The following is a 27,925-nucleotide window of genomic DNA, read 5'->3' as shown; positions in this document are numbered from 1 at the left end:
CTTTGGCCCTGCGGCTGCTGCTGTCGCCGCGGAGAAATTGTTGGAGCCGGCAGCGTAGGAATGGTGAGACCTCGCGGTTCGCCTCGGAGGGTTCTGAGCGGAGTTGGGGGTCAAATAGAGTTTCCCAGAGAGCCGCCGGCCACGACCCTCACCGAGGTTTGCGGCCCCGCCCCGGTAGCGCCCCGAAAATCTGCGCATGCGTGATATGGACCGGGCCAGAAGCTGGGCCGAGATGTTACGCATGCGCTAAGGTGGCGCGCCGAAGGTGGAGTTAGAATTGGCGGCGGATTGGTCCCACCTGTCCCGCCACCAGCCCTTGGGGCCTAAACCAAGGCTGCGAGAGCATCGGGGTTTATTCGGTGCTTTGCTTTTGAGTTGCAGGGCTGACTTCATCCCCGCTCTCTCCCGAGCCCGTGAAACAGACCTGGACCAATCCCCCACCTTGGGGGTGCACTCGGGGGAGCGTGCGGGCGGAGGGCGCAGACGCTGCCTGTCTGTCCTTGGCATCGGGGCCCTTCGCCTCTCCCGGGGGTCAGGATTCCCAGCTGTACCTTCTGGGGCGGCACGACGCGCACACCGGGGGCCAGGGCTGCGCGCAGAGCCTCCCTGAGCAGAGGGCCGCCCCGCCAGCGGCGGGCCCCGGGGGTTCCCAATAACTGAGTTCTCGAGAATTGAGGGGCCCCACCGCCTTGCCCCGCGGTTGATTCAGGCAGTCCCCAAACCGTTTATTTTAGCTCCCACGAGGTACTTACTACTCACGAAATCTTCAGCTAAAGACGCAAATGGAAAAAGAAAAAAGATGGATTGGTGGAATTCTATTCTTTTTCCTTCGTTGACCTGGGAGGGAAAGGGGTGGTGCTGCTGATATGAGTGGCCAGCTGACAAGAAGGAAAGTGAGCCGAGAATCCCTTGTTTCCTGCTAGTTTATATCAAGGCCCTTAAGCTAGGGGCTGTGAGTAGCATTAGTGGGGTCCGTGAACCCCCTGAATAGTATGTGTGTGTACATTTTTCTGGAGTCCATACCTTTTATCATATTCTCAAATGTCAGTGGTCTTCAAAAGGCCACTGGTTTGTGAGGGTTATATTGGCAGAATAGAGGCCTGGGTCTTCTCATTGTGTCTTCCACCCCTAGCTTTTGGGGCCCTGGGAGACCTGTTGCAGTAGAGGAGGTGAGGCTGGCCGGTTGGAATCCTGAGCCTCAGGAAGCCTCGTTTCTCCTTTGCAGAGTCTCCTCTCGGCCTCTAAGCTCACCTGGTCAGAATCCTTGGATGAACCTGTGGGACCCTTCCTCCTAGCCCTGTGGTTTGGCACCAGTGGCTTTGGGACTGTAAAAGGATGGACAAAGGTAGTATGAGTCCGGGCCAGCTTTCCAAATGTTTGGGCGCCAAGCATCTGCAGATTCCACCCCATGCCTGGCACATGTCCTTTGGTCCTGGCTGGGCATTGCCACCTCCCCCTGGGCCAGCACCACTCACGTGCCTCTCGGCAGAGGCCACAATTGACTGACTTGCTGTTGAGTTGCCGCTCTTTGGCATGGCTGCATTTTGATGGCAGAGGGAACAGTTATACCCAGAGCCCGGTGTGCTGGCATCACCAGTCTGACCTGAGCACCATGTGCTGCACGACATGACACGTGGCACCAGGAGAACTGCCCAGCGTGGAAGGTCTGGGCCAGGTCTGAGCCCAGATGGGATCTGGATGGCCAGGGAACTCCCATTGTAAAACCTCAAGTGTCGAGGAAGGATGGGGAGGGTCTGGGAGCGCTGGCAGAGGAAGGGGGGACTGAGAAGGGGACCCATGAGCAAATGCTCAAGGCTTTGCTAGACACTCAGGAGGCCTGAGTTCACCACTTCTCTTTTTCTAGATTCTCAGGGGCTGCTAGATTCATCCCTGATGGCATCAGGCACTGCCAGCCGCTCAGAGGATGAGGAGTCGCTGGCAGGGCAGAAGCGGGCCTCCTCGCAGGCCTTGGGCACCATCCCTAAACGGAGAAGCTCCTCCAGGTAGTAAGGGTTCTGTGGGGGATGATTACCTGAGACGCACAGGGGCCTAAGCGTTGGCAGAGCCTTGTGCTTTTCCCTACTAAACCCCCGACTGAGGGTCTTCGGGGGACTGAGGGAGATCTTAGGTCTTCCACGTGTGGAGTCTTTGTGGTACAATGCCTTGTTGTCTCGGGGTGGGGCATAGCAGGTCCTTGCCCCATCCACGGAGCCAGAGCTGTCAGCATCCTGCTGGGAACCTGCTCTGTCCTGGAGGCTGGGTGTGTGCGTGGGTGCGGGGACGGGCCAGGGGTTGCTCACTTGGTGGACCTCCACAGGTTCATCAAGAGGAAGAAGTTTGATGATGAGTTGGTGGAGAGCAGCCTGGCCAAGTCCTCTACCCGGGCAAAGGGGGCCAGTGGGGTGGAACCAGGGCGCTGTTCTGGGAGTGAACCCTCCTCCAGTGAGAAGAAGAAGGTGAAGGACTGGGAGATACTGGGCGGGGGGTGGAGGGGATGGAATCCAGCACCAGAGTTTGTGTTTCCCCACAGCCTTTGCCAGCTGGGAAGAGTCCTGCAGAGGAGGCTTATGAGAGAACCAAACTGCCCCAGCCCAACCTCAGATGCCTCCCTAGGATCCCATCCCTCCCCACTCCCCCTTACTTGCTGCACCCCCACCCTGTCAATGCATCCTGTATCACATTCTGTGTGGGAGGCATGTAGCGTGCATCTATTCTGGGAGCAGACAGCCTGTTCCCAGCATTGCTGGATGTAAAAATAACCCCCAGGTGGCATTGCTCTGGCCCCAGACACTGTACCAGCAAAAGTGTTTTCCTGGTATCCATCCCCCCCCCCCACTCTGGCATCGGGGGTGCCACCAGCAAAGAGAAGACCCCAAATGGTCAAGGACCATGTAGAAGTGCTTTGGTGGGGGCGGGGGTTAGAAAGCTGAGCTCCCTGCCTGTGCTGCTTATTGTTGGCTGGGGCTGGGGCCCCCGCGGCCCTGAGGCCGGCTTGGAGCTCACGGTGCTCCTGTCCTCCGCCAGGTGTCCAAGGCCCCCAGCACTCCTGTGCCGCCCAGCCCAGCCCCAGCGCCCGGACTCACCAAGCGTGTGAAGAAGAGCAAACAGCCACTCCAGGTGACCAAGGACCTGGGCCGCTGGAAGCCTGCGGATGACCTCCTGCTCATCAATGCTGTGTTGCAGGTAGTGCGTCCCATCGCAGGTTTCGTGTCCTTCTCCCCACAGCCTCCAGTTCCCAGCCCCCCAGGTGGCCCAGCAGTGTCCTCTGGGTGGCAAGGGAAGGGTTCTTTCGAGCTCTAAGTCTGAAGGAAACCTCTCTGGGGCCTCCCAGACCAATGACCTGACAGCTGTCCACCTGGGTGTGAAGTTCAGCTGCCGCTTCACCCTCCGAGAAGTCCAGGAGCGCTGGTACGCCCTGCTCTACGACCCTGTCATCTCCAAGTGAGTGGGGCCCCAGCCATGGGGGGTCTGGGCATGCCAGAACTCGGCTCCTGGAATAGAGGGAATTGTGTAAGGGCCCAAGGAGGGGGCTCCTGGGACCTTGCATCCTCTGGGCTGAAACCAGACCTGCCAGGCTTCAGAGGAAAGCTTCTTCCTGCTGCCAATCCTGCTAGCCCTGGCCTGACGCCAGAAGCAAGGACTCTGGAAGCTGAGGAGGTAGCATAGGAGAAAACACCCCAAGGAGGGCCAGGAGCCCTGGTTCCCCCATTGTGTGCGTTGTGGTTTGGGGAAGGTCACCTCCCAACCTTTCCACACTGACATCCCACGATGACTTCCAGCTCCAACAGCCTGAGTCCAAATAAACCTGTGCGTACACGCACCACAGTCTTCCTCCTCAGTCACGTTGTTTAATGTCATCCGAATCTGGTGGGATGCTTAACGCCTGTCTTCTACTCCAGCCCCTGGCACTGCTTAAGCTGTAGCCATGGCCTTGATACACCAGGAAACAGGCAGGGCTCAGCTTGGGGAAGGGGGTGCTGGGCAAAGGCTAGTAGGTGGCAGCTTTGGCCAAGTAAGGACAGAGGTCTTGGGGAGGGGGCCACAGTTGGTCTCAGGATGTCCCTCACCACTGGCCTCTAGGGGGCTGTGCCTTTGAGTCTCTTCACGGGGTTTGAACAAGAAATTTCAGTTTCCTGAGTTGCCTCTTCATGCTTTTGACCAACCCATGAGGCCACAGGTGCCAGCTCAGCCTTGGGCTCTTTCTGTTGAGGACCTGACTTCTCATCCTGCATCTCAAAGACCTGCATGCTTTGGAGGTGTAGGAACCCCAGGTTGCTTGACAACCCTCCCTTGACCTTGTCTCTTCCCTGCCCAGGCTAGCCTGCCAGGCCATGAGGCAGCTGCACCCAGAGGCCATTGCTGCCATCCAGAGCAAGGCCCTGTTTAGCAAGGCTGAGGAACAGCTGCTGAGCAAAGTGGGATCGGTAAGGTTGAGGGCTGGGCAGGGTAGGAGTCAGACTACCTGGAAAACTGCGCTGTCAGAGACCCCACTGCATGGAAACATGCCCGGGCAGATACACACACATCCGCAGGGGCCCTGGGACAGGGTCCTCAGGAAGAGCCCAGCCTGGCTCCCTGGGCAGCGATAGATGTCGCTTCTTCCAGTTCCCGGTGGGGATGGACGGGGCAGGGGTGGGGGTGGTAAGGCAGAGGCAGAATTGAGAAAACCGAGGCGCCCAAAGCATGCTTCTCGCCCTCCAGACCAGCCAGCCCACCTTGGAGACCTTCCAGGACCTGTTGCACAGACACCCCGCTGCCTTCTACCTGGCGCGCACTGCCAAGGCTCTGCAGGCCCACTGGCAGCTCATGAAGCAGTATTACCTTCTGGAGGACCAGACAGGTAACGCCCGGCTGGCAGAGTGCGTGCAGGTGTGTGAGTGTGACATGGGCTGGGCACAGCTGCCCTCAAGGGCCCTGTAACCTCATCCGCAGTGGCCCCCCATGTCTCGGTCACTTGTCGTTAAAGCAAAATCCACTTCCTTCCAGAAGGAGGGGAAGTAGTTTCCCACCCAAGAGATGACCTTCTCTAAGCCTTCCTGCCCTTGCCTTTCTCCATCTCCTTCTCACTGCCTTTCCTCCGACCAGCACTCATTGCTGTCAGGCTGCTTTCCGGCCTTTCAGAACTCCCTCGGGGCTCCACACCGTCCTTCATCTGTCTTCTTCCCCAGGGGCCAGGATGCTCCCTGCTCCATCTCTCCCCTCATCGCAAATCTCTTCACTGTCCTAGTGACAGATGAGGAAAGCAGTCTCATTAAACTGCAGGAAACTCTTCCGTGGGCTTTGGGCTTCAGGGTCAGACTTGCGTCATTTAGCACGCCCTGCTCTAGCTTCCCACACGGGACTGCCCGTTGCCTGCTACGTCGTTGTCCACACTGTTCTGAAAAGCAAGCTTCGGCCATGCCCATTACCTTGTGACTTTGGCCGTGCCGCTCAGTTACTAAAAGATATTCCCACAAGAGGATTTTAGGAAATCATGGGGCAGGGGTGGAATCTTCCATCCTGAGGATGTCTGGATTTAGTGCCCCGCAGGCAGCCCACTTTCCCCCGCAGCTTCCAAATCTCTGCTGCTTCCTGAAGCTCAGATACCGCTGAATTCCCACAGAGAGAACGGACACTGGGGAAAGTTGATTTTTGCTGCTGTAGCTAGCTCCTTCATCGCTGTTTGGAAGTAATTTTGTGTAAATGTACTTGTTAACTTAAAGGTTTAATTTTTCTTTTCAAGAGTCGTCTTATGTGGGGATTTGATTTCTCCTTTGCTGTTTAGAGCCAGGAGCCCCTCAGAACAGGGAATGTACATTGCTTAACCATCAAGTCAGTTGAATATTAGATCGGTGGGATTTCAGGCAGCCGTCGTGGGGGAGGGAACGTGTATGTGGCAGGCAGGACACCCCACGTATTGTCAGAACTCCTCAATCAACAGTCTCACAGCCACTAACTCGTGGGAGCTACTATGAAGGAGACACTGTAGTTCTGGGAGCTGCTGGCCTTAAGACAGAAGTTCTCAGACCGTGGAGGCCCCAGTTTCTTTTACGTTTTGACTAGACAAAAACTGAAAAACTTTATGAAACAATATTTATCCTGAACATAGCTGATGGAGTCTGATATTAATTATCCTATTTAATTGATTTTGGGGGGAAAATTTTGCAACTAATGTCATGACCCTTTGACATATCATGACCCACAGTTTGAAAAACACAGGCTTACAGTGACCAGCTATCTTCGGCACATCCTTTCTAAGTGGAATCTGACTGGCATGTGCCTCTCAGCCCCTCACTGACGGTGGCAGAAAAATGTTCAAGAGCATGGGATGTTTTTGCTGTTTGAGTTTGGAATCTGGGAAGCAGCAGAGCTTGAATCTTGGCTCTGTCTGAAACTAGAGTCACGTAGTTGGACTCCCTCTCCGGTGTCCGTCTCCTCGTCTGTAAAATGGAGCTAATAGCAGTGCCTTCCCTACTTAGTTCAAGGCTGTGTAAGTGGGAACCCTTCATATACCAAAAAGCCCATATGAAAGGCCAATCTGAATTCCCTTCCCTTTCTAGAACCACCTCTGCCCTCTGTTCACCCCAGGCGTGCTTTGTGCCAAATCAGCATGCAGCCTAATGTGGCATGCGTTCTGTTACCTGCATCGGGTTTACTTCTGTGCATTTCAGCACGAAGCGGATCCCATGGGCTCCGTCTTTAGTTTGTCCCGAGTTCAGGGGTGTGCTTGGCAGCGTGGGGGTGAGTAGGAACATCGGCGCTGACCCTCCCTCCGTCCTTTGTTCAGTGCAGCCGCTGCCTAAGGGGGACCAAGTGCTGAACTTCTCCGATGCAGAGGACCTGATTGATGACAGCAAGCTCAAGTGAGTGTTGGGGGCCACAGACAGTGCAGAGAGCTGAGTGTCCCCCGGGGCAGAGGGCCCGGGCCACTCGTCCCTACCTCTCCTGCTGCAGAGGACAGAGCCCAGCCCAGTCTCAGCCTCAAATTCCAGTTGTCGCTATTGACAACTGTCTCCCTGCTGAGCTTCCCATCCCCCCCCGTGTGCCTTACCCCACGCCACCCCCACCCCTGGGAAGGAGGCTAAGCAGAGGCAAGAGCAGCAGCCTGCTGGGCCACTCAGCTAAGGGGCCGAGGGAGGCCCTAACGAGCAGAGGAGCGCCTGATGGTAATGGCAGGCGAGCTGAAAGTGGAGCTTCAATTGTCCTCTTACCCCCTAGAGACATGCGAGATGAGGTCCTGGAACATGGTGAGTGTGCCGTGGTGGGGACCGTGGGGGTGGAAGCGCCTGCCGGAACAGAGAGGACTAGTGCGGGTGCTGGTGACCTTGGAGCGTCCCTTCTTACCACCCAACCTCACCCCAGAGCTGACAGTGGCTGACCGGCGCCAGAAGCGAGAGATTCGGCAGCTGGAACAGGAGCTGCATAAGTGGCAGGTGCTAGTAGATAGCATCACAGGTGAGGGGGCCCGGGGACCAGCGGGAGCACGTTTCAACCCTCTTTGCCCCACCCTGAGCTCCTGTGATGGTCTGGCTGGGTGCACCCTCGTTTCCGAGCTTCGACTCCTGTCCCTCAGTAGACCTTGCACTGGCTCCCCTCCTTCTGCCCTGTACCCCTCGGGTGTGCTGTCCCCCACACGAGCTGCTCCTCCCCCAGGCATGAGCTCTCCGGACTTCGACAACCAGACGCTGGCAGTGCTGCGGGGCCGCATGGTGCGGTACCTGATGCGCTCGCGAGAGGTGAGGCAGGCCCAGCCATCCCTCCTCCGTCAGTCTTCCCCTCACTGCCCTTTCTGTGGCTGCTGCCTGATTTCTCATCGTGCCCTGGCCTGTGTGGACCCCTCCCCCAGTCCTCAGGTGCCAGCGCTTACCTGCCCCATTTCCCCAGATCACCCTGGGCAGAGCCACCAAGGACAACCAGATTGACGTGGACCTGTCTCTGGAAGGGCCAGCCTGGAAAATCTCCCGAAAGCAAGGTACCAGCAGGAAGCAGTGAGCATGTCCCTCCCGGCCTCTCACTGCCCTCCCGAGCCCCGGGGCTTATTCTCCGTGGGAGCTCTCATGGGCCAGCTGGCGCTGATGAGCTGGCATTTCCGGACCTCAAACTTGGGCGTACTGGGTGCCCAGGAAGCAGAGAGGGTACATGGGGGCTTTGGGCTCCCTGGCCGTCTCCCATCCCATCATCCCTTTTCCTCTCCATTCCCATAGGTGTCATCAAGCTGAAAAACAATGGTGACTTCTTCATTGCCAATGAGGGTCGGCGGCCCATCTACATCGATGGACGGCCTGTGCTGTGTGGCTCCAAATGGCGCCTCAGCAACAACTCCGTGGTGGAGGTGAGCTGGGAAGGAGGTGGAGAAGCCGCATGAGACCTGGGGCGTGGTGAGCTGCAGTGCGGGCCTGGTCCCCAGCCCCACTCTCCTCAGCCACCCCTGTCCCCTCCTGCCCAGATTGCCAGCCTGCGATTCGTGTTCCTCATCAACCAGGACCTCATTGCCCTTATCCGAGCAGAGGCTGCCAAGATCGCGCCACAGTGAGGGTGTTGGCAGAACCCACGGGCTGTAGCCTCAGTTTCCCCTGCCATTCTAGCTCCCTGGAGCTGGGAACTCAGGCTCCTGGAAAGGGAGTGGGCTAGGATCCTGCGGCTTCCTTAGAGCCAGAGCCCCTCCCCTTCTCCTCTGCAAACCACCCTCCCCTCTTCCCCTATCTTCACCCCTTTATCTCCAGCTGATTAACTTCAGACTGTTCCTTTATTATTTTTCTTTTGTAAATAAAAATCACTGAGTTCCAAAGTAGTTTCTTTTATTGTTATTTTTTAAATAAAAAATGTGGGGACAGGTAAGGCAGGGGCACATGCAGGGGATGGCAGAACCCCTCCTTGGCCTCAGGCTGAGGAGGGGCCCCACAAGTAGGGGCCCGGAGATCCCTAGCCTGGGGCCTGCCCCTGAGGCTACAGCCCCCCCTCCATGGGAGCCCAGGGCCAGGCCGGCCTTGGCTTTCAGGCTCCCTGCCCTGAGCCAGTGGGCAGCTGGGTGTCCCAGGGGGTGGCTGCCGCCCTTCCTCCTCCCTGAGGTTGGGCAGAGCAGCAGATGGCAGCATGTCTAGCAACACTGAGTTCTGGGGCTGGCAGTCAGACCCCTGTGCCTTCTTCCTGGGTCCACTGGACCGTGCCAGAGCCATGGCAGCCAATAAGCACCATCTCCAGGCTATGGGGTTCCCAGGGCAAAGTCAGGCCCCCTGACCCTGGTGGAGGCTCTCCAGTGCTGGCAGCCTCAGCCTGGCTCACCGGCTCGGGGGGCCCAGTCCTCACCCCGTCCTCAGGAGGTGGTGAGCCGGGGGTGCTGGCCTCAGGGCAGAGTTCTCCTGAGCCTGGAGGCTCTGAGTCAGAGGTGGAGATCCAGAAAGCTGTGGCTCGAGGCCAGGGGGAGCTCTGAGATGCTGGGGGACCCCAAGGCCAGGGTGCCACGACAGGAGGGGGCCCTGGACGAGGGTGGGGCCAGGTCCCACTCAACACAGAGCCAGCTGGGTGCTGCTGGCAGTAGGAGGACGCCCCAGTGTCTACACACAGAGGCTGCAGGAGCCCAGAGGTGCTGGCTGGGCATGGCTCCTCTCCTGACACCCGAGGGCACGGGCCCTCCCCATGAGGTGCCAGGATGAGCTGCACGGCCTGGCGCAGAGACTGGAGTCCCTCCCGCATCTGCAGGACCTGCTCAGACAACTCCATCACCTACAGGGAGGGAGGAGGCGAGGGCAGGGTGGAGCCAGGACCTTACGCAACAGCAGAGCCCCTCTCCTCTCCCTGCCTCCCCCGTGCCCCTCACCTACCGCCTGCCGAAGCTTGTCCAGTGTGTCTGTGTTCCTCGCCTCGCTGGGCCCAAGGGGGACAGTGAGCAGGCCATTCTCTGTGGACAGTAAGATGGGGTTACTAGCCTGGGCGAGTGAGGAGACAATGCAGAGTTCAGGCATGTGCCCCAGTTAGCACAGACCACATTGGTTTGGCAGGGCCTGACGCCAGGAAGGGCCACTTCCAGTCTTGCCCAAGTTGCTGAATTCTGCCTGTCATGCAGGGTCTCTGGTCCCGCTCCCTGCATAAGAACGCAGGATATGGCGAGGCCAAAAAGGAACACCCACAGAGCCATGGGTAGGGGAGTCATATCACTATAGTCTCGCTGGCGGCTGGGCTGGAGACACAGGAAGCAGGAGCCCCACGATCCGCAACCTGCCGACTGCTTTCCTGCCAGCCAACCTCCCTCACTAACTGCAATCCGCGCTTGTTAGCTCAGCCACGGCAGTTGTATCAGTGGCTAATGGCTAACTGGTTACAGCTGGTGGCCAACTAGTCACAGCTGATGGCCACCTACTACCTGAGCCAGCACTTTTCCACGTGGAAACTGTTCTCTGGGACGCTGTCCCCTCATGCCCAAACTGCCAGGGGGCCTCGAGCACGCTGTCCCACTTTCCCCTTTGGGAAGCTGCTTTCTGTGGCTGTCTCTTGTTCTGTCCTCCAGGGACACAGACACTCCCAGGAGCTCATTGCCTGGTCTATTCCCAGGGCTGCCTGGCTTGGCTGGGGGCCGTTTTCAACTAGGCATCGTCAGCCTCTGTCCTCCCTGTGAGCCAGACGTGCTAAGGGTCTTAGCTACATTATCTTATCTGACATGCACAGCAACCATTTTACAGACCGGAAGCTGGGCAAAATCCAAAGTCACTGCTAGAGAGCCGACAGCAGAGATCCAATCCCTGTTCCCAGCTACTTTCCAACACCAAGACGCTAGTATGCACCCCCAAACTCCCTGCCCATACCATGCAGGTAGGTTAGGGCAAAAGAGCTTCCAGGCAAGTCTGTACCCCGCCAGTTTCTCAGAGGCTCACAGGGTAAAGGGGCTGCCCTGCTGACCGCCCCCTGGACCCGAGACCCACCCAGTACCTGGTCCAGGGGAGGAGCTGCTGCTGCATTCCGGGCCAGACTGTCCTACACGGAACGAGAACTTGGGCTGGTCAGAGCCACAGCCGTCCTCAATGCCATCTACTACCCTGTGGACACAGGTACCAGGACAATAAGTCAATGGACAGTTAGCCACCGCAGTGTTTCCCAGTGTCCTCACACAGAGACTGCAGGAGCTGGGCCAGGGGGTTTGGGGCCCCAAGAGAAAGGTGACATAAGGTCCCTTTCCCTAGGAGCCTGCAGTTTCACTGGGAATCCAAGCTTGAAACAGCAAGGGAGTTCTGAGCAATTTTGGCCATGCAGGGAGGGAATGGAGGGGTGGGGCAGTAGGGAGATAAAGAAATCAAGGAAGGCTTCCTGGAGGAGGTGAGGAGGGATTAGGATGGAAGGGTGGGCACCTAGGGCAGGGGAGTGCCTAGACAGGGCCTGCTCACCTTGGGCTCAGATCCGGGGGCACATTCCATGGCATGGGGGGCAGCCGCAGCCCCTCTAAGCTCTGGGGGCGAGCAGGGGGGCCAGCCTCAGCCTGTGAAGCCCCTGCCCTCCCCGATCGCCCTCTGCCCCCTAGCCGGGGCCGGGGCTCAGTTCGACGTGGCGATAGGAGCTTGGCGGCTAAGGAAGAGGAGGTGCAGCCAGGGGACAGCAGGGGGCTGGAGGGCTCGTCAGCTGGGGCTGGTGAGGCTGCAGGGCCCTGTTCCCCATCTGTCTCCTTCTCCTCCAGCGTGGACATGAGGGTGTTGTCGCCGCTCAGGGAGCTGGTGTCTGCCTGTGAGGAGTTGGGGAAAGGGAACTGACTGGACAGCCCTTACTATGCCCCCGCTTCATGTCCCTAGAAGAGCCATTTTTGTTAAACAGGACGCCTACTCTCGCCCTGCAGAGGAAGCGGCTCAGAAGGGGCAGGGGGCTGAAGGCTGCTTTTCTGCTGCCACCACAAAGCCACCAAGCTCTGGAGACATTTGTTGCCCCTCAAAATTCTAACTATGTGGCTTGTTCCCTCAGGCTGAGTTACCCAAGAGAACACAGTACTCAAAACGGGTTTGGAATTGGTGACATGAGCCAGGAAAATTCAAAAGCCCGTCAGAGCAGCCCTGTTTCACTGTGAAGAACTGGGGGAGATGCAGGGCTCTCTTCAGAGGTGGCCTGGATGGCTGTGCACGGCTCTGCCCACCCTGCCCCATGCGCACCATCCCTCATCTTCAGCTTCTCCTTTTGTGGTACCAGTGGACTTGGCTCTGGACGGGACGGGCTGTCTCACACGGGCCAGGGAGACCCGGGAAGGGTAGCGGAGCGTGGCCTATGGACAGTGTAGGTATGAAGGGACAAGGAGAGTGCGTGTAGATCCCCCACCAGGCACAGGGGGTGTTCACCCAGGCCCTGTGCTCACACAGCACCTCCACAAACCCCAGCCTCTGCCCACCTCACCAGGCTCCCTGGCAGCCAGCCGCCTTCATGCACGTACCCAGCATCCTCACCTCCGCGGGGCCTCTTCCAGCACCCAGGTTGTAGCTGAGCTCCCCTCGGAGGCCTCGGCTGAAACACGGGGCAAACTCAGGGTACAGGGCCAGGCTCTCGTGCAACCCGGCCAGCTGCAGACACTGCAGGACACAGTACGTCAGCCCTTTCACGTCGGCATTGGCCTTGACCACCTGCTCGCGCCGGGGTAGCTCACAGCCGATCAGATCACCCTTCCCTGGGGAGAGGAAGCAGAGGTCAGAGGTCTCCCTGCCCTTCAGCCATTAGAGAGGGTGGCTGAGCTTTCCTTACGGGCTGCGTGGGGCCTGAAAGCCAGGGCAGGAAGGAGCCGACGCCTGGGCCCTGGCAGGCCCTGCTGCTGCCTCACTGGCCCCTCAGATAGGGTTGGGGTGAGCTCATGTGGGATCAAAGCCACAATGCAGAAACACATCTGAACTTTAGCTCTGAGACGAATGGCAGTCACCAATTCTAGTGACTCCCAGCCTGCCTGGGGTTCAGCATCCTCCAGAAAAATTAACCAGTCAGACTCCCAGGCCCTATCCCTACCTACAGAATCAGAATATCGACGAGAGACCCACAGCCGAGGTTTTCCAACCTCCAGGTGATTCAGATGTAGCTTCTCCGGGAACAGTGTGTGGAATCAGCAGGTTAGTACCCTGTGTGGCACAGGGAGAATGTCAGGCGGCCACGTTACTACAGCTCCCTGAGCCCAGGGGCCTCGTCTCTGCAACAGATCCTGTATTAACTGTCGCGCTTTCTTGATTTTACCAGCAGGCATCAATGGAGGGTTTCCGCACCACCCAGCGGAGACTGCCACCTGGCTGACGGAGATTGTAAAACAGCATCAATTTAGAGTGCAGTACCAGTCTACGTCCCAATCTCAGGGATGTTAAATGGCGGGGGGGAAATGTGTGTCTTAGAATCCATTGAGTACGGTGTCCCCAAGTTAGTGGAGGTAAAGTCGCCTGACACATAGGCGACCAACCGAAGTTCATTTCCTTCCCTCCCCTCCTCACAAGAGTCCCCTATAGATCCTTCCCGACAGGGACGGGGTGCCAGCGGGACTCACGGCCCTCACAAGCCAGCTCAACCCGTGGCCAGAGAGTTCACAAGATTGGAAAGCGTTTCCTTATCCTTAAGGAAGGGGATGGATCACTGCCACCCCCACCGTGGGCTGCCTCATGCTGCCAGCAGAACTCTAAATGTTCATGGACTTTTGCTCAAACTCAAGAGTAGAATGCATCACTGTTAAATCTTATTTTTTTGGTTTCAGGCCATCCTTCTGGTTCCTTCTGAGAGCTGTTTGGATCTCGCTGTGATCATCTGATGAATGAGCTCTTTCTTATATGTGTTGTCTGGAAATAGAATAAGTGTGTATTTCTTGTCTTCATCCAAGAAGTGAGATAAAAATGAGAATCAGGATAGGACCAAGGACAGAGTTCAGTGCCACTGGTCTCAGGGGCCAAAGACCACCCTCCAGGCTGGCATCTCAGCCTGACACTCCAGCTCAGATCGTCACGTCCCGTAAGTTCCTCCCAGCACCAGCCCACATCTTTTCCTCTTGCCTCCTTCCTCCCCCAGCACCGACTTTGCAGACACTTAGCTGTTAGTTCATACACAGAGGGAGGAGCTAGAATCAACACTGCTAGGCACAGTGAGCCTGAGCTGCCAAGAGCAAGCAGGAGGTACCTGGGTGTTAAACTAAGGAGGCAGGTGGGGCATGGGGTGAAGGCAAAGCAGAAAACCAGGTCATGGGGAACCAGGCATTCCCGAGGCACCCAGCGCCGACAGGTCAACAGAGGAACACTTCATCCAGAACATATGAGCAAGGACAGGACAGATCAAAGGTAGCATTAAGTCCTGGAGCTGGGGACATCCTGGAGGCAAAGACCCAGGACACAGGAGGTGGCCTTCCGTGAGGCTGTCTTAATACTGAATGTGGCTCTTCTGAAACCTGGTGCCTGGCATCAGTGAAGAGAAGCTCTTGCAGGACCCATGCCAGCTCCCAGCCACACTGCTTCCTTGGCTCCAAGCTGAAACCATCTGTTTAATCATCTACTTGACAATCTTGCTTTGGAGTGACCAGTCTGCAATTGTCAAAATCTGTCTTTTTGTTCTTCTAATCTCTCCAGTTCCCATAATTTCTAAAGGATTGCCAGCCATACGTGAGTGGCCATAACTCCACGTGCTCTGAGTTCTGGCATAAACTGCATCTTGGCCCAGAAGCCAAACTCATGAATGACGTAAAGGGAAGGACGTAGCAGCCTCTCGCCTCTTTCAGCTCCAAAACCTTCTGATGGTATTTCTCCTGTTTCCTGTTAGAACATCCTCCTCCTCAAGGGAAAAGGGATGGACAGACAGTAGCTGCTGGGCATCTGGTCTTTCCAGTTCTCCAGCTTTAGAGAAATACCTCAGCCTTTCTGGGCGTCACCTGTCCCCACAGTTGAGTCTACAGGCCTTTGGCTGCCTGAGCCTTCAGCTGTGGTCAGGACGCCGCCTCCTTACCATTTAGTCCTGTTCCGTACGCAAGGCACTCGATTACCCAACCAGATCACAGAGCTCCCACATTTCAGGGCCACTGCTGACGCCTCCCACAGCCCGAGCACCCTGCAGCCCCGCGTTTCCCAGATGTGCTGCACGTCCAGGAATCCTGAAACAAAGCCCTTACTGTAGCGCATGAGCAGAGACCTGGGAGCACAGGTGTGAAGACGGAGGTTTCGAGCCAGGCAAACCAGCCTAGCAATTCATGAACCTCTGGGAGCCTCCTGTCTCCTCTGCATCACAGGAATAGCAATAGTTTCTCACTCTGGGTTTTGAGGTTTGCTTGAGATGAAGGTGTAAGGGCACCGGGCTGGCCCTGCTGTGAGACCCTGAGGCTGGCACTATTGTGATGCCGATTCCATATCTGCAACCTCTTCTTGTCTACGGAATCGTTCTTTACCTTCACCTCTTTCTTTGGCCAAGAAGGGAGTACACACACTGAAACTGAGCTCTGATGTCCCTGGGCCTGCTGTCATCTGCCCCGGGGAAAGCAGCATCTCCCCCCTCTGCAGCCCCCGTGGTGGGGGGGAGCCCCACAGGGATAACTTCTATTCCTGCCTTTTCCAGCCGGTCTGAACACTCTCTCCAGCACTTCCATCCTCAGCATTTGAATTTCCTCGACAGGAAGCGCTGCTCCGTCCCCTCATAGACTAAGGCGGATCCTCCACTCTCTCTGGCCTCCCACACCCTCAAGATCGTTTCTACCCCCTCGTGTTGCCATCTTGTGATCACTGGGCCCACTCTGAGCTTCGCCAGGGGCTTCCCGCCTCCTCCCGACACCATCCTGGCTGTTTCTCCCCAGGTGGTCTTGCCTGGGTTCCCTCTCTGGGCTTTCTGCAGATGGGGCCATCTGCCTCCCACAAGCCCCTACACCTTCTTCCCCCCTCACAAACCTAGGATGGCGAGCACGGTGCCACCCTTGAGCACCTCCATGGAGCCGGAGCAGACGAAGTAGAGGGCCTGGAGGGCATCGCCTTGGTGGATGAGGTACTCGCCGGGCGTGCAGAAAGCAGGCCGCAGGGCCAGGGACAGAGCCCGCAGGCAGCCGCGGCTCGCAGCCTCAAACAGGGGCAGCTGCAGGACCTCCTTGTGCAGATGCATGGCAATGTCTGCGCGAAGCTCGTCCGGGAGGCTCTGCAGCAGCTGCGGGTGGAGAGCGGGGCTGGGCTTGAGGTGGCCGAAGGGGGGGGGGGCGGTCTCCAACCAGCCCACAGGGTCCAATCAGCAAGGGGGCGCTCTGCCTCCCTCCCAACCCCTGTAGCCCCTCCATGAGTAGCCCAGCTTTCCTCCTCCAGACCCCACAAGGGCGGAGAGGGGCCTCTGAGCCCTCTGTCCGGGCTGCTGTTCCCCCAGGGGAGAACGGAGGCAGGGGGCCGGGATCCCGCACTCCTTGCCCCTTGGCCCACTCCTGAGAACGGCCGGCCAAGTGCACGCCCCTTGAGGGGCACGGGCTGGAAGGGCCGGCCCTGCAGGCCCGCGCACCTCTGTGGTGTCGATGCCGTTGTTCACGGCCCAGGTCGCCTGGAAGTACTCGAGCATGCGCTGCTTGAGGGGCTTGGGAATGCGGTGGATGCGAATGTAGTCGCGCAGGTCACGGGTGCGGCTGTGGTACAGAAAGCGGCGGGCGTACATGCGCTGGATGATGGCCGTCACGTTCCCAAACACCACCGCGTGCATCAGGGCTGGGGAGGGCGGCGAGAGGGGGTCACCTCCAGGACTGGCCCGGGCCGGCCTGACACCATGCCGGACACCTCTGTCCTATCGCCCCCACTACCCCTCCCACCCCCACACTCCTGGGCAAGGCACGTGGGCTCCGCCGCCCGTCTCCAGTTCCTTGGGCCCTCTAAAGCCGACCCTCCAGGAAGAACTTCGGGACCCTGGCAGAGGGGGGGGCACGGCGGGGGCAGGAGTCTGGGAGGGGGCCCAGGGAGTGGCAGGCCTCACCACCAATGAGCATGGTGCAGATGGAGAAGATCTTCTCCGTGTCGGTGTTGGCGGACACATTGCCGAAGCCCACGCTGGTGAGGCTGCTGAGCGCGAAGTAGAGGGAGGTGATGTAGGCGCTGCGCAGCGACGGGCCGCCCAGGAGTTCCAGCCCCGTCCTGTTGGCCTCGCTGCTACAGTTGTCACTCTGGCCAGAGCTGTTCCCCACCGCTGGGCTCTGGCCCACCAGGTAGTAGGGCGTCTCCAATCGGCGGGCCAACTCCTGCAGCCAGCCTGGGGAGGGGGCAGGTCGGCCTGAGTCAGCAGGACAGCACTGCCACACGGTGCAGGTGTGCCTGCGGGTACCCCCGGGGTGGGGGACATGTGGATACAGGTCTACCCCCAGGGCTTCCCACCACTTTCCTTCTCTGCCCACCTAGCACTCCCCTCTCCACCTCAGCCCTCAGCAAGACATGAGAACAAGGCTGAGGCTGTCATCTCCCTAGCCGGCCGTCCCATCAGCTGACTACGGAGCAAGAGCACTGTGCCCTTTTCCCAGCAGCTGGCACTAATCCCAGAAATCCCAGACAGGGTCTTTGGGGCCACATGGGTGAGGCCACCTCCTCTGCTCTGTCCACCAGACTCCTCTTGCTCTTTCTTTGAGCTCGCCTGCTCCAGAAAGCTGCCTCCCATTCGGCCTCACCCCCGCCAGCCACACACCACCAATCTCACACACACGTTCTCAAGCACAGCAATGTGGCTGTGCACATACACACCATCGAGGCTACACATGCGTTCCACACTCACGAAGACAAGGACACACATGCGTGAGCACATTCACAGGTGCATGGCTGTGGTTACTCACACAGCAAAGGCCTGTGCACACTCAGGAGCTAGACAAGGCTACACAGGTGCTTGCACACGCACACACTTGCATGGACACAAGCACACAGGCCATAGATAGGCAGGTACCTGTGCACACACACAGCCCCACAGCACACTTGCAGACACAGGCCATCCTGGGCCACCAGGTGGAGGCCACAGATTACTCATCTTCCCACCAACCCCACATTTCCTGAGCTGCCTGCAGTCACTGAGCCTAGCTGGGGGGGTTGTGGGAGTTTTAGGGTATTGTATGGGGGGCCCTAGGGGCCCCAGCAGAGCTGGGGGCCATGGGGAGCAAGACAGAAAATAGATTGGCTGACCAAGAACGGAGATGCAGAGAGTAAGTGCAGATATGGGCTCAGGATCACAGGCTGCAGTGGGATCCCCCCTCCACATTTGCTCTGCCCCTCCCTGCTCCCTGCTCCATCCTCTCAACACCTTACATCAGGCATGACACACTGTCCCGTGACCCCGACTCCCCTCTCACCCATTCATTCATTCCGGAACCTGATGGACATGGGTCAGGAGCTGGGGGAACCTACAGGAAGGAGCTTACTGCAGGGTAGGAGTTACGCCTCCGAGATACACAAGGCCTGAGTGCCACATGATAAAGCTCAAACCAATATGCAATAGGCTAGAGCTAGAAGGCTTCCTGGAAGAGGGGACATTTGTGCTTGGTCTCAGATGATGGATCAAGTTTTGATACAAAGAAACTGAGAGGGGTCATTCCTGATCTAGGGGAAGGCACGAGCCAAACCTCGAGATGGAAATACAGGCAAGCACACCTGCTTAGCTAGAATGGGGAATGGGGGTTCACACTGGGGCATCAAATTCCAGGTTATGAATTTGGAGGGCTGTGATAAGGCCTGAGCCAAGGGGAGGATTCCCCCTGCTGTTACTTGCGGTGTTCTGTGAGAATGCAGGGAGTATGCAAAACTTTTTTTTTCTTTTTTTGGTGTATTGTTTTTCTTTTTTTATTATTTTATTTTATTTTTTTTTAATTTACTGGGGTAAAAACTTTTCAGTCATTAGTTGGGCCCCTTAAGTGAAACCAGTTGGCAGGTGAGGAGGGTAGGGGCCATCTGGGGGGAGAAGCAGGAGGATGAGGGGAGGGTGGCAGAGGGACCTCTCCTGTCTTCCCCGGGGTAGCGGCTGCTGCTCCTGGAGCTGGTGGAGGGATGGTGTCTGTGTGTGGGGAGGGTCAGGCTGGCAGAAGCTGTTCTGGAGGCTGGTGGCTTTCATACTGTGAAATGCCCTGAGCAATTTCCCTCAGGATTTAGGACAATCTTTTGAAAATCCACTAGGCTCATGGGAATCTGGGGCAGGAACTGTGTCTACACCATGGGCAGTGGAACAGGCAAACCAAGACTAGGACACAGCGGGAAGGTGCTGCCTCCCACAGACAGAGCCGGGCCAGCAGGGAGTGCCACTCTCCCCCAACAGACATCCTTCCAGGGCTGGACATCGGGAGACCCAACCCAGATGGAAGGCTAGTTTCCCGGGAAAGAGAAGGGGGGAACGATGACGTGAAGGACTTGGAAACTCCTTAAATATGAACTAGTACCAGACCCAAAGAGAACAGCACTCTAGGACTTAGGGTTTAAGGGTGCAAGAATTACCATGTGTAATTCTGCAAAATAGTCAGCCAACCCCCCACATTCCCATGCTCTCCCTGTGGGGCCCAGAGCCCTCTGGGAGCCCAAGGTGATCCTAATGTCAGTTCCACAGCCCCTGTGAAGTGGCCAGAACACAGCAGCCACATGGAATTAAGACTCAAGGTGTGTGGGTCCTGCTTCGGGTTGGGGGAATGGACCCAGGAATTTGGTGCCTCAGCCTGCTTTGGGGTCAGAGCTTTCTGTCACCATCATACTATGTTTGCTGGGTGGCTGTCTGAGCCCAGAGCAGTCTCCCCCACAGCCTCCCTGGCTGAAGGGCAGGCACCCAGAAGCTGCCCCTGCCAGGAACGTGTGTGTGCTCAGCGACTAGAGCACTTGGGGAATATCAGGTGGGCCCTCTGTGCTACACACCGGTCTCTGTGGGTTTGGCAAAGGAGAGAGGATTCATCCCTGGGAGCCTCCTCATCCTGGGACCTGATCAGAGCAGGTTTCTAAGGCTGACCTGGACCCCGCCAAGGAGCAGACAGTCAGGAGAGGCCGTCTGAGCAGCTGGTCTCTTGCCCACTGACTGGAAATCGGTGCTACAGGCCAGCTACCAAGTAGTTACCAGAGGCCTGGAGGGCACAGGAAGAAGCTGTGCTGACTTTTGGAGCTGCGCATACGCAGAGTTAAGAAATGGCTGGAACAGAGTGAGTTCGAGAGAGAAAGGATGGTGGTTGAGATGTTTACATAATGGTACCAGTGGAACCGCCAAGGGAGAACAAGGTGAGGGGGGAGGCGAGATCTGAGGAAAGCTTGGAGCTGGGAGGGGCTGAGGCAGGAGGAGGCCCCGCCCAGAGCAGAGGCAGAACATTTCCAAGGAGTGTGGCAGGCAGGGCCAGGTGCTACAGGGACTTCAAGGGGACGAGGGTTTGGGCCCCAGAAGGACACTGTGACCTGATGAGTGACATTTTGGAATGAGAGGTGGAGGTGGAAGCCCTGCTAGCAGGAGTGAAGGTGTGAGTGGGAGGTAAGCAGAGGGAGGAGTTGTGAAAGTGGAGGTGAAATGAAGGAGACTGAAGACACTGGTGGGACACAGAAAAAGGCTGCATTTTCGGCTGGAGGAGGGCTGAGGAGCAGCAGAGAGATGCGGCCTGCAGGTGACAAGAGTGGGGAAGGGGGCTTAGGAGCCAAGGTGGTGGGGCGTGAGCCTCAGAGAGGGTAGTGACAACGTGCCAGGCATCAGAGCAACCCTGCAGGTAGGGCTCCCTGCACGACTGTCTCCTGAGAGGGGTGGGGAAGGGGCTCAAAGAATGTGAAAAGTTTGGCCACAAGGTCAATAATGGGTGAACAGGACTCCCCCAGGCAGCCCACCACCTTTTTCCACAATGCTCTGCTGCTGGAGAACAGGCCTACTGTGAGGTGGTGGCTGTCACACTCACACCTGTGTGCGCGCGCGCACACACACACATGCACGTGTGTGCACCAGCCCCCATATTCTTCTCACAAACATGTCTACTTGCACGCACGTTCCTGTGACACACGTAGGTGCACACACATGCACACTTGCACATATTTCTGACACTTGTATCGGCTCACAAACATGCCTTGACACACACGTCCACTGCCATTTCCCTGACCCACGCACACTCGAGTGGACATACTCCCAGGCAGGTCGGTACGCACACCCTCCCCGTGGACCCTCCAGTACCAATCTCCGGCAGCTCCGAGGCGCTGCTCTCAATCTCCCGCTGGCCAATGTAGAACCAGACGCAGGCCACCCAGTGGGCGAGCAGGGCGAACACGGCCATGAGCAGGGTCAGCACCACGGCGCTGTACTGTGAGTAGCGGTCCAGCCGGGGCAGCAGGCGCAGGAGGCGCAGCAGCCGCACCGTCTTCAGTAAGTGGGCTCCAAAGTACTGAGGTGGGGAGGGCAGGAGGTCACCCCGGGGCCGGCCCGGCTGGCCCGCCCCAAAGCCCACCCTGCCCAGCCACACTGACCACATTGACCTTGAAGGCATGTAGCAGGTCGAAGGGCAGAGCCGCGATAACATCTAGCAGGAACCAAGTGGTAACGTAGTGTAGGCAAATAGACTTGGGGGCAAACACGACCTGGCCCGACTTGGACACGAACGTGGTACGGAAATTCAGCACGATGTCTGCGGAACGTCCGGGTGCGAGTTGGCACAGGGTGGGGGAGGAGCTACTCTTTACTGGGCACCTGCTCAGCATCCGACACTGTCCTAGGCTCTTGGCCTGCAGTAACTCTCAAAGGTGGACATTGCTACGCCTATTTGATGGAGGGAGAAACTGAGGCTTGGAGATGATGTGACTGGCTTAGGGTCACATAACCCATAAGTGGTAGAGACATGTTTGGAACCTAGGTGTGATTTCAAAGCCCACCGGTTATAAATAGGAGGAGGGCAAGGGGGACACTTGTGAGGCGCTGGAGCCAAACAGACCATCCTCATCAAAGCCTGAGGGGAACCTGGCACCGGGTGGGGTGGGAGGCACAGAGGGCACCTACCAAGAATGAAGAGGACCTCCACGGCTAGGTCACAGACGCTGGGGGGGCCACGGGCGGCGCTGGGCTCCCGGGCGGTGCTCACACACACGCTGTAGGGCACGGTGACAGCCACATAGAGGGTGGCGAGCAGGATGAAGCCATCCCAAGTGGCCCTCAACGCCCCACAGTGCAGCAGGATGAATGGTGACTTCCGGATAGCAGCCACTTTGTACTCAGGCAAATTTGGCTTCTCCCCAAACACCCCCTGAGTGAGGCAGGGCAAGTCCAGGCAAGGAGGATAGGAAATTGGTACAGGCTGAGTTTGGATTGGGTCCAGGACACGCATCCACCTCCTTTCCCTCCCTGCATTCTGAAAGCAACCTCTGATGTAGGCATTAGAGTCCCCACGTTATGGATCAGAAGACTAAGGATCAGGGAGGTCCAGTGACTTAGCTGAGGTCACACAGGAGGAGCCAGGACTGAGCCAAGGCCCACCTGACCCCAGGGCTAAGACTCTCCTCTGTACTTTTGATGGATCAGGTATGTGACAGTCCTTCCCTCAGTCACAAGACCCAAAGTGCTGGCGGGGCCTGTGTGTGGGCACCCCAGACAGTCTCTCTGTGGTGGGCTCAGTTCCCCCCTCCATCTCCTTAGCCTTCCCTTACCCTGCCCCAACCCTCAGACACACACCCTAGTGCTCAATCCACCTTATTGAGCTTGTGCTTGCCCTTGGGCTGCTTCTGCAGGTGCCCAGACAGGTGGTAGAGTACAGCTCGGCTCCGCCGCCGGTTGGCATTGAAGCCTTTGGCTCTTGCCCGGCCATATCGGCGCCGGCCACCACCTGCAAAACAAGAGGGGCCGATGAGGATGACGGCGGGAAGGTCCTGGGTGTAGGACACCAGTTGCTGGTCCAGGGATGGGTGTGGCTCATTGACTAGTTAGGTAGCCTCGTTAGAGTTGGGGACTCTGGCATTCCTCGCTTCCTAGGGTCATTTGCCACCCCCGGCAACGGGCAATCCTATGGGTGCTTACTGATACTACTCCCAGTGCCTTCTTCAAGGAGAAGGAGGTCTGGACCAAGGCAAGGCAGGAGAGGATCTCCACAGGGAAAGGCCTAGGAATGGAGGGGAGAGGTGATTCCCAAGGGTGGGGGGAGTGCAGAGCGAGCTGAAGGCCATAAGGCAGAGTTGTAGGAGCTCAGAGAAGGAGCCCAGGGTCCAGGTGCAAGGACCACTGAGAACTTAAATTGTGGAGAGGGCTACCCATGGCTGGGGTGAGGGAGTGGGGGATGGAGAGTACCCAGCATCCCCAAATGACAAAGAAGCCTTGGAGCAGGTTCAGATGAGAGCTTGGTGAGCTGCCCAAGGGCCTTCCCCAGCCCTGAGAGGATACCAAAGGGGCAAGACCCCAAAGACTTAAAAGAGGGCTTTGGCCACGGCTCCCCAGTCAGTTTTTTTGAGAGGAAAAGGCACAGGGGTGAGGGGTAGGGAGAAGCTGTGCTCAGCCCCCCCAATTGATCAGAAAATGAAACTTCACAGGCAGTGGAGTTTGCTTTCAGTTTCTCAGTAAAGTTGACTTCAAAACTCCAACTGTGTCTCCACCCCTCTATTTGGAAACAAGCTTTCCATACCTGAGTATGTGGAGAGGAGAGCAGCACAGGCCTTGCAGCCAGCAGAATGGGAGTGAATGAGTGCAAGTGGGTGGGTGGGGGCACCCACGAGCCCAGACCTGAGGTACCCAGCCACAGCAGCTAAATCAACGGCCCCACGAGTACCCACCTGTCTCCTTCCATTTCTCCGGGCCCCCTCGGTTCTTGGTGTCACTGATGTCCTTGTGAGAGACCAGGAAGAGGGCCACCTCCCCTTTCTCATTCTTGATGGGTATCACATCCAGGAGACACCAGAATGGGAGCCCTGGTCACAAAGACAGACTCAGCCCAGCTCCCATTCTCCACTCTGCCCAAGGTGACGGGGGCTCCACGGACTCCCCTGGCTGAGACACAGGCAGGGTCCCGCGAGAGGAGCAGCAGCCCGCTCTACTTAGAGGAGGGCTTGATGGAACAGGATGGGGAAAGGCACGGGAGAGGAAGGATGCCTGTCAGACAGATGTGTTCGTAGAGCTGTCCTATTGACATGGGGACATTTACCTGCTGGGGTGAGAAGCTCAAGATGGGAAACTGAGTGGAGGCGGAGGCTGGGGTGAGGATGGGAGAGAAGAGGCCCAGGGCCAGGGGTGGGGTGGAGGAAGAAGAGGTGGGTATGGGGGAAGGTGGGATGAGATGGGGAGATGGCGATAATCAAAATGGAAAGGAGGGACAAAGGGTGGGGTGGGTGCCAGGCTGGGGGTGCCTGAGAGGTGAGGAGGCTGGCCAGGTGGCCCCTCACCACTCTTCCGGTACAGGATCAGCTCCGCCTTGAACTCTCTGTGCTCATCCAGGGCCTTGCGGATTTGTTGGCGCACGAGCTCGCTGGTGTCTGGCCCATAGAGGAAGGAGCAGGCACAGCCCCGCTGCATGACCTCAGCCCGGGAGAAACCCGTGAGGTCACAGAAGCCATCAGAGCAGTAGACCACAGGGAAGAGCCCTGTCACCTGGGCGTTGCCCAGCACAAAGTTACTGTCTGCAAGAAAGCAGACATGGAGGCATGGGGTAAAGGAGCCCAGAATCCAACCGCTCCTCCTCTCCGAAATGCCTGCAACCAAAAGTGGGCTTTACAAAAATCCAGGAATCGTGTGTGTGTGCACTCGTGCATGTGTGTTCACGTGTGGGTGGGGAAGTGGACAAAGTGAGGGCAGGAGCTGTTTATGAAGAGGAATGAGTATGTCACTGCCCCATTCCCAGCAGTATCTGTATTCAAGAATCAGCATGTGTGAACAGAGGTTGGTGAATGAAGCCCTGTGTGGGCATTGTGTCCAGAGCAGTTTGGGGTAAGGGGTGGTTTTGGGGATGCCCAAAGGAGGACCACAGCACAAGCTCCAGGCCAGCTTCAGCCCCACCCTACCTTTGTCAGGCTCACTCACCAGCTAGGTACCCAAGTTGGCTGTCTGGCTCCTCCCACTGGGACCCACCTGGATTGGGAGGCAGTCCAGGCCACCATCCATTCTGTACTCTCTGTTTGAGCCCCAGCTAGGTGACCTGGCTTAGGAATTAGTGAATGTGATTGAGAATGGGGGTGTTAGAATGGTAGCTGAACACCTAGCTTGGAGCCAGGAACGTACTGGGGAGAGAGGGGCGCTGAATCAGCAGGCTGCAGGAGCCAAGCATACAGCAAAGCAGATGGAGAAGCCTGTGGGGGTGGGGGGGCTCAGTGATGGGCTCCCACCCGCTTCCTATCAGGAACCAGAGACCATGGAGGCAGCTAGGCAGAGGGCTGGGAAGCCCCACTGAGGACGAGTGTAAAGGAGGAGGAGGAAGAGGGGGCTTTCACGACTTTCCCTGTTCTCAGAGCCTCGGGAACCAACAGTCCAGAAGCGCTGGTCGCCTTCTCCAAACTTCCCCAGACATGGTGGGCGTCCCCAAACCTATGTTTTTGGCGCTAGCTAGCGGACTCCATGGGTTTACCTGGTGGGTTCAGGCAGTGAGGTGAGCTTGGCCAAACAGTGCGCTCCAGCGTCCCGCCTACTCTACCTCCGTTTGCAAATCTCTTTTCTAAATCTGTTTTTTGAGCCTTCTAGGCTGTCCCCGAGCACGACGCCCCTGCCTCACCCCTCACCCCACTAATTCGAGGGTAGCCGGTGGTAGAGCGCCAGACGCTGGGTTGGGATAGGTTAGACTGACTAGGTCGGGGTTCGGGCCCCAGCGAACAGACGGCATCCCAGGTCCGGCATCCCACGTCCCAAACCCGGAGACCTGTAGCCGTTTTGCCTGGCCTGGGACATTGTTGACTGAACTTTTGGGGGGAACAGCGTCTAGAAAACAGGTGTCTTACGTGGTCCCAGCCAAAAGTGGGGCGCGGGAGTAAGGAGGGAGGGTGAGAGCAGGAGGGCAGCAGGCCGAGATGTGGGGTGCAAGACCCGCGGGAACCCTGGCAAGGGACAGTGCGTCCCGGAGCCACTGGGATAAAGGTCGGACTCACGCGTGCCGTCGAAGCGCGTGGCGATGGTGTCCAGGAACGTGTTCTGCGGCGCCAGGAGTCCCCGCATGGCCGGCATCTTAGGCGGCCCTGGCCGCCCGCCCCATGCCTCCGGGGCGCGGGGTCTCAGAGCCGGGGAAGGGAGCCCAGCTCGGCCGCCCCCCGCCGGGCCCCGCGCCCCCTAGCGCACCCGTCGGGGGGAAGTGCCCACCCCGGGCTCGCAGGCCCAGTCAGCCGCCCGCGCGCGAGGGGGCGTCCCCGCCGTCGGGGCCGGGAGCATGGCGCGCGGCCCCTGGCGCTCCGGCCGCCCACGAATCCCGGGCTCCCGGCTCCGCGCCCAATGCGCTCTCTGCACCTTCCGCTCGCGGCGGCGGCAACAGCGGCTCCCTTTTCGGCTGTGGATATGCTCCTGCTCGGGCTCCTCTGGGCGCCGGGTCCCCGCAGCTTCCTCCGTCTGTCGGGGAGAAGCAGCAGCTTCCTTCCCTCCCTCCCTCCGGCGCCCGCAGCCTGCAAGGAGGTAACCATGGAGACCGGGCACACCCAAGCAGGGCCGCCTCCTTAAAGCGACAGGCCTCCCACAGAGGTATCCCCCACCCCTCCGGACCTCGGTGGGGCCGAGGAGGCGGCGGCCCTCCTACCACTGCCACCCGGGACTCCCCAAGCCCTCCCCTCTGCCAGGTCCCGCTCCGGCTACTTAGCCGCAGGGGCGAGGCGTCTTTCTCTGCAGCAGGGGGTTCTCAGAGAGCTTCACAGCCTCTCCTCCCCAGGAGGAGCCTGAGGAGAACTCCGGGCAGGGGGTGTATGTTTCAGAGGATGCTTTTCCCGAGGAAAATGTAATGGGAACGGAGCCTGGGCATCTAGCGGAGGTGGTGAGGGCCCGGTAGTTGGCGGAGGTTGGGGCCCCTAGAGAGGCTCCAACGGTACGGGGGAAGTATAGAAGGGGGTTCGGGGCGGGGCGGTCTGAACACCGCTTCGGGGCATCTGAGCCTTTCTCAGACTCAGCTTGACCCCTGGAAAATGGATTAAGCGATCACTAGGAGGAGCCTCTGCAGCTAGGAGCAGTCGGGAAATGGGAGGGTGGGTAGCCCTGGAAGGGAGGTTCAGACGCTACCCTCGTGTGCCCCGGGGATGGGAAGGGAGTGTGTGGGGGGGAGAGCAGGGGGAAGGCTACACCTTTGTGTTGTCTCTACATTTCTATTATTCGTCCCCTTTTGCCGCTCCCTGGGTGCGCTAAAGGATCAGGTTGCAAATACAGCGAACAGGTAGACGTCAGCCTCTGCGAAGAACTTCCTAACCTTGTGCGCGTGGGTCCTGGCGAGCGGGAGGTGAGGAGGATCCAGCCTCCGCTCTCGGTCCCCCTTCGGTCCTTGAGAATTACGCTCTGAGCTGAAGGGGGGGCTGCCGGGGGTTGGGGTGAGGTGGCTGCAGGGACCCCCTCCGGCGAGGGGCGGGTGAGGGAGGGCTGGGCGGGCGGAGCGGAGCCGGACCCTGGCGGCCGTCTCCTGCTCGTCTTTGGCGCTGCGTCGGTGCCCCCGGCCTCGCGCTGCCAGCGCCGATCCTCCTCCCTCCCACAGTTTGCCAGCGAGCGCGACTACCGCCCGCGCCCAGAGGAGCCGCCGGGGCCAAAACAGCAATTTGTTCCCAAACGAGTGAAGCGGGAGGCTCAGCACCCCCACTCTCTGGGAAACACAGCCATAGTCACCAGCATCGGAAAGGAGTGCCCCCCGCTCCACCCACCGCTCATCCGCGACAACAGCCAAAGCCCAGGCACCTGTATTAAAATGGACTGGTGCTTTGGGAGGAAAGGGAGGAAGCATCCTCCTTCCCAGTCCTCCGACTCCGGGAATCTCACTCCCAGGAAGAAGGAGACTAAGAAGTAGGCAGACAATGCTCCCCACCTCCACCCCACCCCCGCCAGGGTCCTGGGCTGCACAGTAACTCCGCCCCTAGTCGCTCATCTAAGCCCCGCAAACGACTTTCAGGCACCCTACTCTGGAGCGGGTGCAATTTAG

The 27,925-nt window shown here is 58.4% G+C and overlaps 3 protein-coding genes across 8 annotated transcripts; 2 read left to right on the top strand and 1 right to left on the bottom strand.

Moving 5' to 3' along the window:
- The first annotated feature begins 42 nt into the window (after positions 1-42).
- MCRS1 (microspherule protein 1) lies at positions 43-8,769 on the top strand. Of its 2 annotated transcripts, XM_081061435.1 has the most exons (15): positions 43-63; positions 1,226-1,345; positions 1,865-2,003; positions 2,318-2,456; positions 3,025-3,183; positions 3,332-3,441; positions 4,316-4,424; positions 4,702-4,840; positions 6,767-6,842; positions 7,198-7,226; positions 7,342-7,434; positions 7,633-7,715; positions 7,864-7,951; positions 8,184-8,311; positions 8,426-8,769. In XM_081061435.1, the coding sequence occupies exons 2-15, from the start codon at positions 1,336-1,338 to the stop codon at positions 8,510-8,512; spliced, it is 1,389 nt and encodes a 462-aa protein (XP_080917561.1). In that variant the 5' UTR covers positions 43-63; positions 1,226-1,335; the 3' UTR covers positions 8,513-8,769. The 2 variants fall into 2 exon arrangements, with proteins under 2 accessions (XP_080917561.1, XP_080917560.1); XM_081061434.1 differs by lacking the exon at positions 43-63 and having other exon boundaries at positions 1,226-1,675.
- KCNH3 (potassium voltage-gated channel subfamily H member 3) lies at positions 8,763-26,403 on the bottom strand. 5 transcript variants are annotated; one of them, XM_081061401.1, is made up of 15 exons: positions 26,269-26,403; positions 24,228-24,461; positions 23,622-23,756; positions 22,551-22,684; positions 21,865-22,108; positions 21,339-21,496; positions 21,049-21,256; positions 16,879-17,151; positions 16,417-16,616; positions 15,828-16,077; positions 12,393-12,610; positions 11,355-11,686; positions 10,903-11,009; positions 9,801-9,877; positions 8,763-9,702 (listed from the first exon to the last, which is right to left on the bottom strand). In XM_081061401.1, exons 2-15 carry the CDS (start codon positions 24,355-24,357, stop codon positions 9,106-9,108), a joined length of 3,063 nt encoding a protein of 1,020 aa, XP_080917527.1. In that variant the 5' UTR covers positions 24,358-24,461; positions 26,269-26,403; the 3' UTR covers positions 8,763-9,105. The 5 variants fall into 5 exon arrangements, with proteins under 5 accessions (XP_080917527.1, XP_080917528.1, XP_080917529.1 ...); XM_081061402.1 differs by lacking the exon at positions 26,269-26,403 and adding an exon at positions 25,917-26,143; XM_081061403.1 differs by lacking the exon at positions 26,269-26,403 and adding an exon at positions 25,917-26,041 and having other exon boundaries at positions 24,228-24,457.
- On the top strand, positions 25,881-27,793 carry LOC308501879 (uncharacterized protein; the record flags this gene model as incomplete). The annotated part of the gene is made up of 3 exons (XM_081058963.1): positions 25,881-26,430; positions 27,150-27,238; positions 27,488-27,793. The coding sequence occupies exons 1-3, from the start codon at positions 26,019-26,021 to the stop codon at positions 27,791-27,793; spliced, it is 807 nt and encodes a 268-aa protein (XP_080915089.1). The 5' UTR covers positions 25,881-26,018.
- Between the last annotated feature and the right edge of the window lie 132 nt (positions 27,794-27,925).

The sequence above is a fragment of the Rhinolophus hipposideros genome (genome assembly GCF_964194185.1).
Source record: "Rhinolophus hipposideros genome assembly, chromosome: 9".
NCBI lineage: Eukaryota > Metazoa > Chordata > Mammalia > Chiroptera > Rhinolophidae > Rhinolophus > Rhinolophus hipposideros.
The sequence above is the reverse complement of the archived record's forward strand: the minus strand, read 5'-3'. Positions and strand labels throughout refer to the sequence as shown.